This window comes from Dromiciops gliroides, chromosome 1 (genome assembly GCF_019393635.1).
Source record: "Dromiciops gliroides isolate mDroGli1 chromosome 1, mDroGli1.pri, whole genome shotgun sequence".
In the NCBI taxonomy this organism is placed as follows: domain Eukaryota; kingdom Metazoa; phylum Chordata; class Mammalia; order Microbiotheria; family Microbiotheriidae; genus Dromiciops; species Dromiciops gliroides.
The window spans coordinates 26,942,502-26,956,208 of NC_057861.1; the positions used below are offsets into that span (position 1 = coordinate 26,942,502).

The 13,707-nt window shown below is 40.3% G+C and overlaps 1 protein-coding gene across 1 annotated transcript in view; it reads right to left on the minus strand.

Moving 5' to 3' along the window:
- The window catches only part of LOC122744491 (2'-5'-oligoadenylate synthase 2-like), a 75,206-nt gene that overhangs the window by 43,537 nt on the left and 17,962 nt on the right, over positions 1–13,707 (minus strand). The window contains 4 exon segments of the mRNA XM_043990006.1: positions 4,410–4,603; positions 7,504–7,819; positions 9,674–9,847; positions 11,540–11,687. Coding sequence (XP_043845941.1) covers positions 4,410–4,603; positions 7,504–7,819; positions 9,674–9,847; positions 11,540–11,687 — 832 coding nt within the window.

The following is a 13,707-nucleotide window of genomic DNA, read 5'->3' on the forward strand; positions in this document are numbered from 1 at the left end:
ATTTTATTTTGATCATCAGTTTTATTGGCACAAATTTGGGCGAAATAGCTCCTACTAATTGCTTTAATTTCATTTGCATTGGTTGTGCATTTACCCTTTTCATTTTTGATACTGGTAATTTGTTTTCTTTTCCCCCTTATAAATTAAATTAGTCAATGGCTTATCTATCTTGCCCCCCCAAAATCAGTTCTTAGTTTTATTTATTAGTTTAAATATTTTTTATTTTCAATTTTATTATTCTCCCTTGATTTTTTATGATTTCTATTTTAGTGTTTAAATGACAATTTAAATTTTTTTTCTAGTTTTTTTACTTGCATCCCAATTCATTGATCTGTTCTTTCTCTTCTTTATTGATGTACATGTTTTGGGATATCAAATTTCCCCTAAGTACTGTTTTGGCTGAATCCCACAAATTGTGGTATGCTGTTTCATTGTTATTATCTTTAATGAAATTATTGGTTGCTTCTATGATTTGTTCTTGGATCCACTTATTCTTTAGGATTAGATTACATAGTTTCTAATTAATTTTTATTTTATGATTTAAAAGCCCTTTGTTGAATTTAATCTTTATCGCATCATGGTTTGAAAAGGATGAATTTAATATTTCTGTTTTTGTTTCTGAAGTTTTTATGCTCTGATATATGGTCAGTTTTGATGAAGGTGCCATGCACAGCTGTGAAATAGGTATGCTCCTTTCTATTCCCATTCAAAATTTTCCAGAGGTCTATCATATCTAACTTTTCTAAAATTTTATGCATGTCCTTAACATATTGTCTATTTTATGGTTAGATTAATCTAAATCTGACAGGGGGTAAATTTTGAGGTCCCTACTAGTATAGATTTACTAATTTCCTCCTATAATCCATTTAACTTTTCCTTCAAGAATTTGGCTGCTATACCATTTGGCACATATATGATCAGTATTGATATTTATTCATCATTTATAGTACCTTTTTAGCAAAATGTAGTTTCCTTGATTATCTCTTTTAATTAGGCTGATTTTTGCTTTTGCTTTGTCTGAGCTAATTATTATTACACCTACCTTTTTAAACTTAAGATAAAGCAAAATAGATTCTTCTCTAACTCCTTACTTTAACTCTGTGTTTTTTTTTTTTTTTTTTTTTTGGTGAGGCAATTGGGGTTAAGTGACTTGCCCAGGGTCACACAGCTAGTAAGTGTCAAGTGCCTTAGGCCGGATTTGAACTCAGGTACTCCTGACTTCAGGGCCGGTGCTCTATCCACTGCTCCACCTAGCTGCCCAACTCTGTGTTTCTTTTTCAGCCATGTCTCCTGTAAACAACATATTGTGGAATTCTAGTTTCTAATACAATCTGCTATCATCTTCCATTTTATGAATATTTATTTACATTCACATTTACAGTTATAATTGGTGTGTATTTCCCTCAATCCTATTTTCTTGTATTTATTCTTCTCTTTTTTACCCTGTTCCCTCCTAAAAAGTCTGTTTTGCTTTTGACCACCACTTCCTTTTATGTATCCTTCCTCCTATCACTACACCCCTCCTCTTTCTCTTAGCCCCATTGCCTCCTACTTCCTTGTTGGATAAGATGAATTTCTATACTCAATTCTGCGTGTATATATACTTTTTTCCTCCTTGAATCAGTCTGTTGCCTGCTCCTTCCCCCACTCCTCATTTCCCCCTCCATTGTAAAAGCTCTTCCTTATACCTCTATTTTATGAGATAATTTCCCTCACTCTTCTCCTTTCTCCTTTCTCTCAGTGCATCTCTTTTTCATCCATTCATTCTTCAAGATCATGCCAACATAATCGACTCATACTCATGTCCTCTTTCTAAGTTGACTCCTGACTCCCTAATGATGATAAAATTCTTAAGAGGTTTATATGTATCATCTTCCTTAAAAGGAATGTAAACAGTTTAACCTTATTAAATCCCTTATGATTTATCACTCATGCTTAAGTTTTTATGTCTCTCTTGAGTCTTGTATTTGAATGGAGCCCCTTCTGGGAAAAAACAGACCCCAGAGCCAGCAGTGCCCAGGACTGGGGGAGCAAAGGGCAAGGGCAAGCTGGCAGAGTCCATCCATAGCCACGGCTGCCCACTCACTGATCACAGGACAGGAAAGTTGGCTCAGTCTTCCTTGTCCTCTTCGCTGTCCTCTCCCTCATCGTTGGCAGCTCATTTCCTTTTCTCTCCATGCTGGAGGTCTTCTCCTTCTTTCTTTTCATTCTCCTCTCCTTCATCATCTTCATCCTCCTACTGATCTTCTTCTCCATCAACATCTTCATCCTCCTCCTCCTCCTCAATTACATCTTCATCAAGCTCTTCTCTTCCTTCTTCTGCTCCTCTTCTTCTTCACCTATCACTTCCCCATTCTCCCCACACATACTCTCCAGGCCCTCCCTATAAGCCTCAGGGAGCTTCCTTGTCATCAGCATCATAGCCATGGAGGTAGGTGAGCAGGGGCAGGAGGACAAACACACTATCTCAGTAGCTCATCAGCGTGGTCACATCATATTTGAAAAGGTCCAAGCTCATGAGGTTTGGCAGCTTCATCAGGGTGTTGATGTCCTTGATTTTGTTCCCACTGAGGTTTTTGTTTGTTTGTTTGTTTGTTTGTTTTTTTGGGCTGAGCAATGGGAGTTAAGTGATTTGCCCAAGGTCACACAGCTAGTAAGTGTCAAGTGTCTGAGGCTGGACTTGAACTCAGGTCTTCCTGAATCCAGGGCCGGTGCTTTATCCACTGCGCCACCTAGCTGCCCCCGGACTGAGGTTTAACTGGATCAGGCTGAGTGTTTGTTCTGCCAGGACCTCCAGGTCTCCAGAGAGGTGGTTATCACTGAGCTCCAGCTTTCACAGTCGGGGAAGCTTGGGTAGGTTGGCCAGTGGCACAAGGTTGATATCTACCATACTGAGATACTCAAGGTTTTCAAATTCTGAAGACAGTCCCCCAATCTTCCCATCATCTGAGAAGCCAGTTATCCAAGACTAGATCCTTGATCTCTCCCAGCTTCCTGTTCCCAGCTCCAGCATAACCAGCCTCTTGATGTTCATGGCAGCACAGCCCAAGCACAGCTCAGCCAGGGAGCCCCAAGAGCCGCCCGGTGGGGAGACTGCCAGGATGGTCTTAATTGTAATCCTATCTCCTTTGCCTTCCAGAAAATCATCTTCCAACCCCTCTCTCCACCCCCACCCTCAACTCTTTATAGTGGAAACTGCTAAATCTTGTCTGATCTTGACTGTGAAGTCATGGTATTTGAATGATTTCTTTCTGGTTATTTGTAGTATTTTTACCTTGACCTGAAAATTCTGGATTTTGGCTATAATATTTTCAGGAGTTTTCATTTGGGGATTTCTTTTAGTAGATAATCAGTGGATTCTTTCTTACATGAGTTGATACAAAGTAAAAGCAATATTGTAAGACGATTGGTTGAGAATGAGTCATTCTCAGCAATACAATGATCCAAGACAACTCTGAAGAGATTATGATGAAAAATGCTATCCATTCCTAAAGAAAGAACTGATGGGGGGCAGCTAGGTGGCACAGTGGATAGAGCATCAGCCCTGGAGTCAGGAGTACCTGAGTTCAAATCCGGCCTCAGACACTTAACAGTTACTAGCTGTGTGACCCTGGGCAAGTCACTTAAACCCAATTGCCTCACTTAAAAAAGAAAGAAAGAAAGAAAGAACTGATGGTGTCTGAATACAGATTGAAGCATAATTTTTTAAACTGTCTTTTTTCTTTCACAACATAACTAATATGGAAATATTTTGCTTTAATACACATGTATAACCTGTATTGAAGCGCTTGCCTTCTCAAAGTGGAGGGGGGTGGATGAAGGAAGGGAAAGAATTTGGAACTCAAAGATTTTAAAATGGATTTTTAAAATTGTTTTTACATGTAATAGGGGAAAATAAAATACTAAAAAAAATATAAAAAGGGATTCCTTCAGACTTTCTAGGTTTGTTCTGAGAAAAGATTAACTTCTGGATGTGGCTGTGACTATGGACTTGGGCAGCTTGGGAGCATTTCTTTTAGCACCCTATACTTTTTTTTTGCAGGACAATTAGACTTGCCCAGGGTCACACAGCTAGTAAGTGTCAAGTGTCTGAGGCCAGCTTTGAATTCAGGTCCTCCTGAATCCAGGGTCAGTTCTTTATCTACTGCATCACCTAGCTGCCCCAGGGATATCTGGTTTTGAATCCACTTCTGATACAAGCTGTAGGTAAGTAATCTCACCTCCATGACGCTCAGTGTCCTTATCTCTAAAATGGAGGTCACAGTGTTTGCCTTACCTGCTCCACAAGGTTGCTGTGAGAAGAGCCCTTTGTAAACTGTAAACACAATCTAGAAACGCATCTTCAAATTATGAATCTCTTTGTACCATAATTAATGTGAAAACTAGAAGGGCTACTTTAAGGAATTTACCTGTCTGTACCAGTGCTTTATCAGGCGGATAAGACTCTCTATTGCCCAAGGACGAGAGATGATGAAGTCTTTTTGCAGTTCTGTGAAACAGGTGGAGAATTCACCCCCATTGTTGGAACCAGATGATTGATATAGTTTGATGAGATTGATATAGACATTGGGGTTTGGTTTTCTATCTTTTGAATTCCATTGACCTATCATGAGAAAATGAAAATCATAATTATTATATAGTTTTCATAGTACTTTTGCATAATATTCAAGTACTAAAGACTTTGAATCAGCATTAGATACAGGTAGGCAAAACCATAGACTTAATCTTTGCTTTAAGATGATCTGGAAGACAAGAATGTGTACTGTTGTAGAATCACCAGGTATCAGATAGAGTGGCTTTCTTCTAAGTTAGGAGAGGCTGTATATAAAAGCAATTTGGAAAGTATAAAGTCTATGTGTATATATATATATATATATATATATATATATATATATATATATATATTTTGGTGGGGCAATGGGGGTTAAGTGACTTGCCCAGAGTCACACAGCTAGTGTCAAGTATTTGAGGCCGGATTTGAACTCAGGTCCTCCTGAATCCAGGGCTGGTGCTTTATCCACTGTGCCACCTAGCTGCCCCTTATGTAAATATATTTTAAGAAGCAGTTACTTCACTAATGACAGATCCAGGTCTGTCCCATTAGTGTGGATATCTTCTCCAATGATGGAGAGTGAAATCCCTATACAGTTTGGTAGGTGGTCTCTGAGAGTTGCTGTGACTGAAAAGTTGAACACCCTGCAGCCAATCTGGGCTCAAACTTCTCCAGACCTAACTGGGCTAATTTGTGCACTACAGGTGTGTAGCCTTCCATTAAGGGCTTTCTGGCTTGGTTGGAACTGTCAGGCTCTTAACATTCTGCTGGTCATCTCCAATCCATCTTGAAGCCTTTAATGGAGGACTATGCAGTTATTAATAATTGTTATTCATTAATGGAGGATTATGTAAATATAGATGCTGTTACTAAGAATAACCCATTATCCCCACATGTACTGTGTGATCCAGTGACAATGGCTTTCTTGCTATTCCTCGAATAAGACACTTAATCTCCTGACCAGCTGTCCCCCATGCCTGGAATTCTCTCCCTCCTCATCTCTGCCTCTTAGCTTTCTTGACTTCTTTCAGTCTCAGTTAAAATCCCACTTTCTGCAAGAAGGCTTTCCTGCTGTCTCTTAATGTTAGCGCCTTCCCTCTTTAGATTATCTACAATTTATCCTTATATGTCATATTTGTACATAGTTATTTACATAGAATCTCCTTCTTTGGACTGTGAGCTCCTTGAGAGCAGAGACTGATTTAGTATCTTGTATTCTCATGTTTAGCACAGTGCCGGGCACATAGTAGGTGCTTAATACATGCTGGTTGATTGACTAATAACAAAGGACTATTGGCTAGCCCAAGTATTATCTGCAATGGGAAATGGAGGATGGGAAGTACTTGGCTGTTCACCATGATGATTACTTTAAAAGGTTTTGATGTGTCTTTAGTTTGCTTGGCTTTTCTTAATTATGAGTCTCTGGTTCATGAATTCATCTCAACCTTTCTCAAACTGATCTTTTAAGCCTGAACTCTTTATGCTAAAGAGGAAAGAGTAGTAGATTCTGCATCAGAAAACCTGAGTTCTGGTTGTTGTGAGGATCAGATGAAATAATACTTGTAAAAAGTGTTTAGCACAGTGCACAGCACATAGTAGGCTATACATAAATGCTTGCTTCGGGGGCAGCTAGGTAGCGCAGTAGACAAAGCATGGTCCCTGGATTCAGGAGGACCTGAGTTCAAATCTAGCCTCAGACACTTGAAACTTACTAGCTGTGTGACCCTGAGCAAGTCACTTAACCCCCACTACCCTGCAAAAAACCAAATAAATAAATAATTTTTAAAAAATGCTTGTTTCTCTTCTTTCTTCTCTATTCACAGGCTCTATATTGCCTCTAAGAATAAAATGCAAACTCCTTGGCCTGGTATTTAGTCTTCCATAATCTAGTTTCTACTTATTTTCCAGTCTTATTCCTATTTTTAATATATATATGTATATATGTATGTATACATACACAAGACATACACGCATGTATGTATATATGTATGTGAGTATATGGACATGTACAATACATATACACATATGTATATGTGTGTATACACATGAATATGTGTTGAATATGTATATGTATAACAAGACTAATAATATGTATAATAATAATTATACTGGAATAATAATATGTATGTATATGGAATAATGTGAATAATAAGTCTGGAATGTTTATATATGTGTGTTTCTACATCTCTCTCTCATCTATCTGTCTATCTGTCTGTCTATCTATCTATCTATCTATCTATCTATCTATCTATCTATCTATCTATCTATCCATCCATCCATCCATCTATCTAAAAATATAACTATCTAAAAACATTCCAGTCTTATTATTAATCTTGTTCCCCTTCATTCCATTTCAGTTGAGCTGGTCTCACAGTTGTTTCTCATAGGCAATGTTGTTTCTCTGGATTCTGTGTTCTACATATGGCAAACACTCAGAGCTGGGAAATGGAGTGACATGTTTGAGGAATAGCAATGAAACTGGATCACAGATTACACTGGGGGTGGGATGTGAGGTGTAAGAAGATTGGAAATGTAGGAAGGAGCCGGGTTATGGAGGACTTTAAAAATCAAAGGATTTCATATTTGATCCTAGAGGTAATAGGGAGCCACTAGAATTGATTGGAAGGGGTGGCGCTAACATGATCATAGCTGTGCCTTGGGATCTCCAAGGTTATTCAGTCCAACATCTTGATTTTGGGGAAGAGAAGGAAATGATTAATTGAGCCCATTGGGTGAGCAACATTCTGTTTGATACTCCTAGTACCTGACTCTAAGAGGGGGTCCCTGCCCTGGAAGAGCCCATAGGGCCTTTTGTTTTTGGAGAAAAACAATCTGCTGTCAATGAAACATGCCCTGAAGTAAGCCTTCTGGTTCCCTTTCCATCTCTTCTCTCTATTGCCCAAGGAATCCTATCCTTCTCTTCTAGAAGCCAAGGCTAGGGAAGGTCTCACCCAAGGCATTGAAGGCCGGCAGCAAATCAAATTCTTGCCTCTGGTTGAAAAGTTTAGATTTCAGGGTGAAGCTGAGCACTCGTGGGTTCTTCCATTTTGTGACCTCAAACTCAACTTCAAACTGAGCTGTCTGTTGGCAGACTTCTAGCTGCTTCTGAATTTCCTTGATGATAGTAGCCCTGTTGGCATTTTGATCACTGTAGTTTTTGAAACAGCTGAGGAAGACAACCAAGTCTGCATCAGAGCCTCTTGGGTGCAGGCTCCAGTCAGGGTCAGAGATACTTCTCAGAGTTGTGCCTTTGGCAGTGGATCCACCCTAATGGCAAAGAAAAGGGGTAGATAATCTTTCCTCATGATGCAAAGTTGAAACACCTCCTAGTTCTACTTCCTGGGTCTCAGTTTTCTCAACTGTAAAATAAAGGGGTTGGTTCTTTTCTTTCTTTTTTTTTTTTGGTGAGGCAATTGGGGTTAAGTGACTTGCCCAGGATCACACAGCTAGTAAGTGTCAAGTGTTTGAGGCCGAAGTTGAACTCAGGTCCTCCTGACTTGGGGGCCAGTGCTCCGTCCACTGTGCCACCTAGCTGCCCCTTGGTTCCTTTCTAATGGCAGGCCCCTTTTAGATCTAGAATCCTAAGACTGGCCCATTACCTTTGTGTCCAACCCATACGTAAACAAGAATTTCATTCTCTAATATAATCAGACAAATGGTCAGATATGGCCCAATGGTCCAAAAGTGTCCTGAAAAATCCTACAGGGACTATCATTGTCCTGGTTATGAATACTGTGCATCTCTCCATGCAGTCTACAGTCTCATTAGCTTCCTTAGCACCCATGAAATTCTGGGTCAGCTCTCCAACCACCATTTAAAGCACACCATTTTCTGTATGAAGAATCCTTCCAACTGATAGTGTCTTCCCTCCTAAACTACCTGTCATTTGGTTACTTTGTGTATATGGATAAGCATACACTTATTAACTTTACATTTATGCTATTTATTTTTATATATACTTGTCTTTCTAATTCTTTTGAGTATGGGTTATTTCATTTGTGCCTGTACCTCCTAGAGTCTAGCACAATTCCAAGCACATGGTAAATACATAATAAATACTTGTTGATTGGTTTAAAAATGCAAATTAAAATGATTCTGAGGTTTCACCTCTAAACCAGCAAGGAGATTGGCAAGGAAAATGAACTATGAGAATAGTTAATATTGGAGGGATTGTAGAATGACTGACACACTCATGCTTTGTTGGTGAGACTGTGAATTAGTTCAACCATTTTAGATTTTTAAAAAATGTAACTCAGTTTTTTTCAGCAAACAAAAATCCATTGTATCTCCCTCCCACTTTTTCAGTCAAACAAACCTGCTTCCCTTTCCCTATATCCCTGGCCTCTCTTTTCTGAAAGAAAGGGAGAACCACATTTGTCCCATGCTACATTACTAGGGGGGCAGCTAGGTGGAGCACTGGACCCGGAGTCAAGAGGACCCAAGTTCAAATCCAGCCTAAGACACTGACATTTACTAGCTATGTGACATTTACTAGCTGGGCAAGTCACTAAACCCAAATTGCTTCAAACATACAGGGCCATCTCCAGTAGTCCTGATGTCTATCTTGCCACTAGACCCAGATGGTTCTGATGGAGAGAGTGAGGTTGGTGACCTTGCACAACCCTCCCTCACTTAAATCCAATTCACTGCAAGTCACGACATCACCCCAATGTCATGGTCTTCTTCAAGAACAAACAACAAACAACAACAACATGGGACCACCCTTAACTCCAGTGAAGCAATGGATTTGAGTGATGCTAGACAATTAGCTTGAAGCAGTGTGTAAGGACTGCCTCTCCTTGGGATGCAGAAGAAGCTTCCACTGGCAGTTGCTCTCACGAACAGGCTCGTGGAGGAGGACTTGAGTAAGAACCAGGCCAGGCTGGAACTCTAGGCTAGATAGGCCTTTTCTTAACTTTCTGAGCCAAGTGTTCTCTTTTTACTAATACTTGATATGCTTTAATAAATGCTTAATGCCCCCAAACTGGTACTAAAGCTTCTAATTTATAAGTAACAAATATATTAGAATCCCCAGCTAATTTTCCCTACACTTGGAACAGGAATAAGGTGAACACATTCAATTTTACTTGTCACAGAAGAGACCAGGGGAAGAAGGCTCACCTTGACAACTTTTTCAACTTTCGTGGTTGAATTTTGGAAGCATTTTTCCTTCAAGAACTCACAGATGACATTCACAGCTGTGTTAATTTGATCCAGGAATTCTTTATTAGGTTCAAGAAAATCCTTGATGAACTTATCAAGCTTATGGCCTTGAGTTACATAAAGAGATGCTGGCTGGGGAGAGACAGATAAAATATATGGACTAAGTAACCCAGTATGTTGTCTGAGAATCTCCTTCCTCTAAAAAAAATTCAACTTTACAGAGGGACAGCTCCTGTCCTTGGGGAGCTTACAGTCTGATGGAGGAAACATAATGAATGAATACATACAGACACCAATAATGGAAACCAAAAATTCTATATAATAGAATAGAATAACTCATCCTTCCTCCTCTTTAAGTATCAAGTAATGTTAGGAAGGAAAAACTGAAGACTTGTGTAGAAGGGTTGGGTGGTTTTTTGTTTTGGGTTTTTTGTTTGTTTGTTTGTTTTTGTTTGTTTTTTTGCAGGGCAATGAGGGTTAAGTGACTTGCCCAGGATCACACAGGGTCAAGTGTCTGAGGTCAAATTTGAACTCAGGTTGTCCTGAATCCAGGGCAGCGCCACCTAGCTGCCCCTGTAGAAGGGTTTTACAAGCATTTATCAAGTTAAGGGTTAGGCTGCCTAGTCAGGGAAGGTTTGCTAAAGAAAGCCTTAATTTTAGGGGCAGCTAGGTGGCTCAGTGGATAAAGTGCTGGCCCTGGATTCAGGAGTACCTGAGTTCAAATCTGGCCTCAGACACTTGACACTTACTAGCTGTGTGACCCTGAGCAACTCACTTAACCCTCATTGCCCCACCAAAAAAAAAAAAAAGCCTTAATTTTAAGGAAACCTTAATTAAATTAATAAATTATCTAATTATCCCCTATCTCCAGAATATAAACCCCTTGAAGGACTATATATATTTCTAGCACCTAGGGCAGTTCCCAGCACATGATAGGTATTTAACAAATGTCTGTTGATAAATATATTCATACTATGTGCTAGACGAGGGCTTCTTAAACTTTTTCCACTTGCAACCCCTTTTTGTCCGAGAAATTTTTACACGATCCAGGTATACAGGTATATAAAATTGGTATATAGAAACATTTTACTATTGCTAAGTTTTTCGTGACCCCCACATTCAGTGATGTGACCCCATATGGAGTTGAGACCCACAGTTGAAGAAGCTTTGTTCTAGACAATGTTCTGAGCATTGGGTGTATGAGGTATAGGGAGTCGTCTCTCCAACCCACAACATACTTACAAAAGACAACTTTTTTAAAAATAGCTTTTGCCTTCAAGGCCCCAGAGCCAGCCTTTATCTTATATTGGACTGGGGAAAACAAGAGGTATATAATAAATACATAGAAAATTTAAAGAAAATAGCAACAGTGATTTTTTTTTTCTCTTGGGGGAGGGTAGCATTAACCATCCAAGCCAAGTTTTGAAATAGAGTGGTAGGGATGTGGATTGATAGGGGTGGAAAGAGTAATCCATTTGCAAGGAAAATGGAATTAGATTTCTGGGACAATCTTTTGAAGTAGTCGGGAGGATAAAGATTAGGCACAGCAAGCAGAGGAAGTCTGAAACAGGAGAATGGGACCAAGTGGAAAATAGAACATTAGAGAGATATGATTGAGAGAGGGAGCAGGAAGCTTGTGACTAGGTTTTGTGATAGAAGTCAATAATCTGTTATGGGGAGGATCACTCTGAACAAATATTAAGACCTATTTGAAATGCTCTCTCTCTCTCTCTCTCTCTCTCTCTCTCTCTCTCTCTCTCTCTCTCTCTCTCTCTCTCTCTCTCTCTCTCTCCCCCCCTTCCTCCCTCCCTCCCTCTCTCTTACCAGTACATCCCAGGCCATCCAAGATGAAGGATTCTCCCTTTCAAAAAAAGATAACCAGGTTTTTGCCTCTTCAACCAGCTGTTCCCACTCTCCAAAATCACTTCTACTGACGTTATTCGTTGGGTCTGCTGGATCTAGAATGATTGGCCTAAAAAAATTCATGCAAAGGAATCAGAGACCAAACTTCTCAGAGGGAAAATATGGTCCTCAGAAGGCACAATGATTGGGGTAGGACAGAGGAAGACCCTTGGCTGGGGTTCAGAAGCCCTGAGTTCTCGTGTGGCTCTGATTGTCTGTGTGACACTGTTCTACATACCCTCTCTGGCCTTCAGTTTCCCTACAACAAAAAGTAATTATTAAGATAAAATAAACCACTCTTGTCCCTTTGCTAAGAAAACCTCAAATGGTGTCACAGAGAGTCAGACTTGACTGAAATGATTGAACAGAAACAAACAGGCAGGGGTGGCTAGGTGGCACAGTGGATAGAGCACCAGCCCTGGAGTCAGGAGTACCTGAGTTCAAATCTGGCCTCAGACACTTAACACTTACTAGCTGTGTGACCCTGGGCAAGTCACTTAACCCCAATTGCCTCACTAAAAAAAAAAAAAGAAACAAACAGGAAGTGCAAAGAATACCTTCTCTGGAGTCAGAAAACCTAGGTTTGAATTCTGTCTCTAGCACTATCTGCGTCACCTTGGACACATGATTTACCCATCTTGTGCTTCAGTTTCCCATCTGAAAAATTAGCAGGCTAAGTGGCTTCTCAGGTTCTTCTCAAACCGAGGTCTATGATCCTATGTGTAAATGCAATGTTGTCTTTTCCCTCCCATTTCCACGACTTCTTTCTCTCTTCTCTGCAGCCCAAAGGGGAAAATGAGCAGGAATTCAGACACCTGGATTCTAACCCTGGATCTGCCAGGCTATGTGTTCTTACATCATTTTCCTTTCTTCTGATTCAGTTCCCTTCACTCTAAAAGGAGGGGGCTATGCTAAATGATCTCTAAGAGGCACCATAGTTTAATAGAAATGAGTGCTCTAATTGGAATAAGGAGAGATCTAGGTGCTAATCCTGCCTCTGACACTGGCTAGCAGTGTGATCTTTGGCAATTCACTTAAACTTCCCGAGCCTCAGTTCCCTCATCTCTAAAATGGCATAATAGTAATATACAATGAACTTGTATATAGAGTTGTATTTTTTTTGGTAAGGCAATTGGGGTTAAGTGACTTGCCCAGGGTCACACAGCTAGTTAAGTGTTAAGTGTCTGAGGCCGGATTTGAACTCAGGTCCTCCTTAACTCCAGGGCTGGTGCTCTATCTACTGCACCACCTAGCTGCCCCTAGAGTTGTATTTTGCAATGTGTTTTTCAAACATTATTTCTTTGGAGACTTACAAAAACCCTGTGTGGCAGGTGCTATTGTCTCTATTTTGCAGATGAAGAAATAGGTTGAGAGAGGTGGGAATCTAGGGCTCTCCTGACCCTAACTCAAGGATTCTTGTTACTACCTAATGTAACCCTCTCTGAGAGCTGTGATCTAGGTATTACCCTCAAATCAGGACTTGTTTTTGAGTATTAACTAAGGTAATGTATACAAAGCCCTTTGTAGATCTCAATGTACCATGTGATTGTTAGCATCATCATTTCCTTCCTTCCTTCCTTCCTTCCTTCCTTCCTTCCTTCCTTCCTTCCTTCCTTCCTTCCTTCCTTCCTTCCTTCCTTCCTTCCTTCCTTCCTTTCTTTCTTTCTTTCTTTCTTTCTTTCTTTCTTTCTTTCTTTCTTTCTTTCTTTCTTTCTTTCTTTCTTTCTTCCTCCCTTCCTCCCTTCCTCCCTTCCTCCCTTCCTCCCTTCCTCCCTTCCTCCCTTCCTCCCTTCCTCCCTTCCTCCCTTCCTCCCTTCCTCCCTTCCTCCCTTCCTCCCTTCCTCCCTTCCTCCCTTCCTCCCTTCCTCCCTTCCTCCCTTCCTCCCTTCCTTCCTTCCTTCCTTCCTCCCTTCCTTCCTTCCTTCCTTCCTTCCTTCCTTCCTTCCTTCCTTCCTCCATCCCTCCCTCCCTCCCTCCCTCCCTCCCTCTCTGTCTCTGTCTCTCTCTGTCTCTCTCTTTCTTTCTTTTTTTGATGGCTGCTTGCCTTACTTTTACTAGACCAAAGAGTATGCATGGTTTTATAGTCCTTT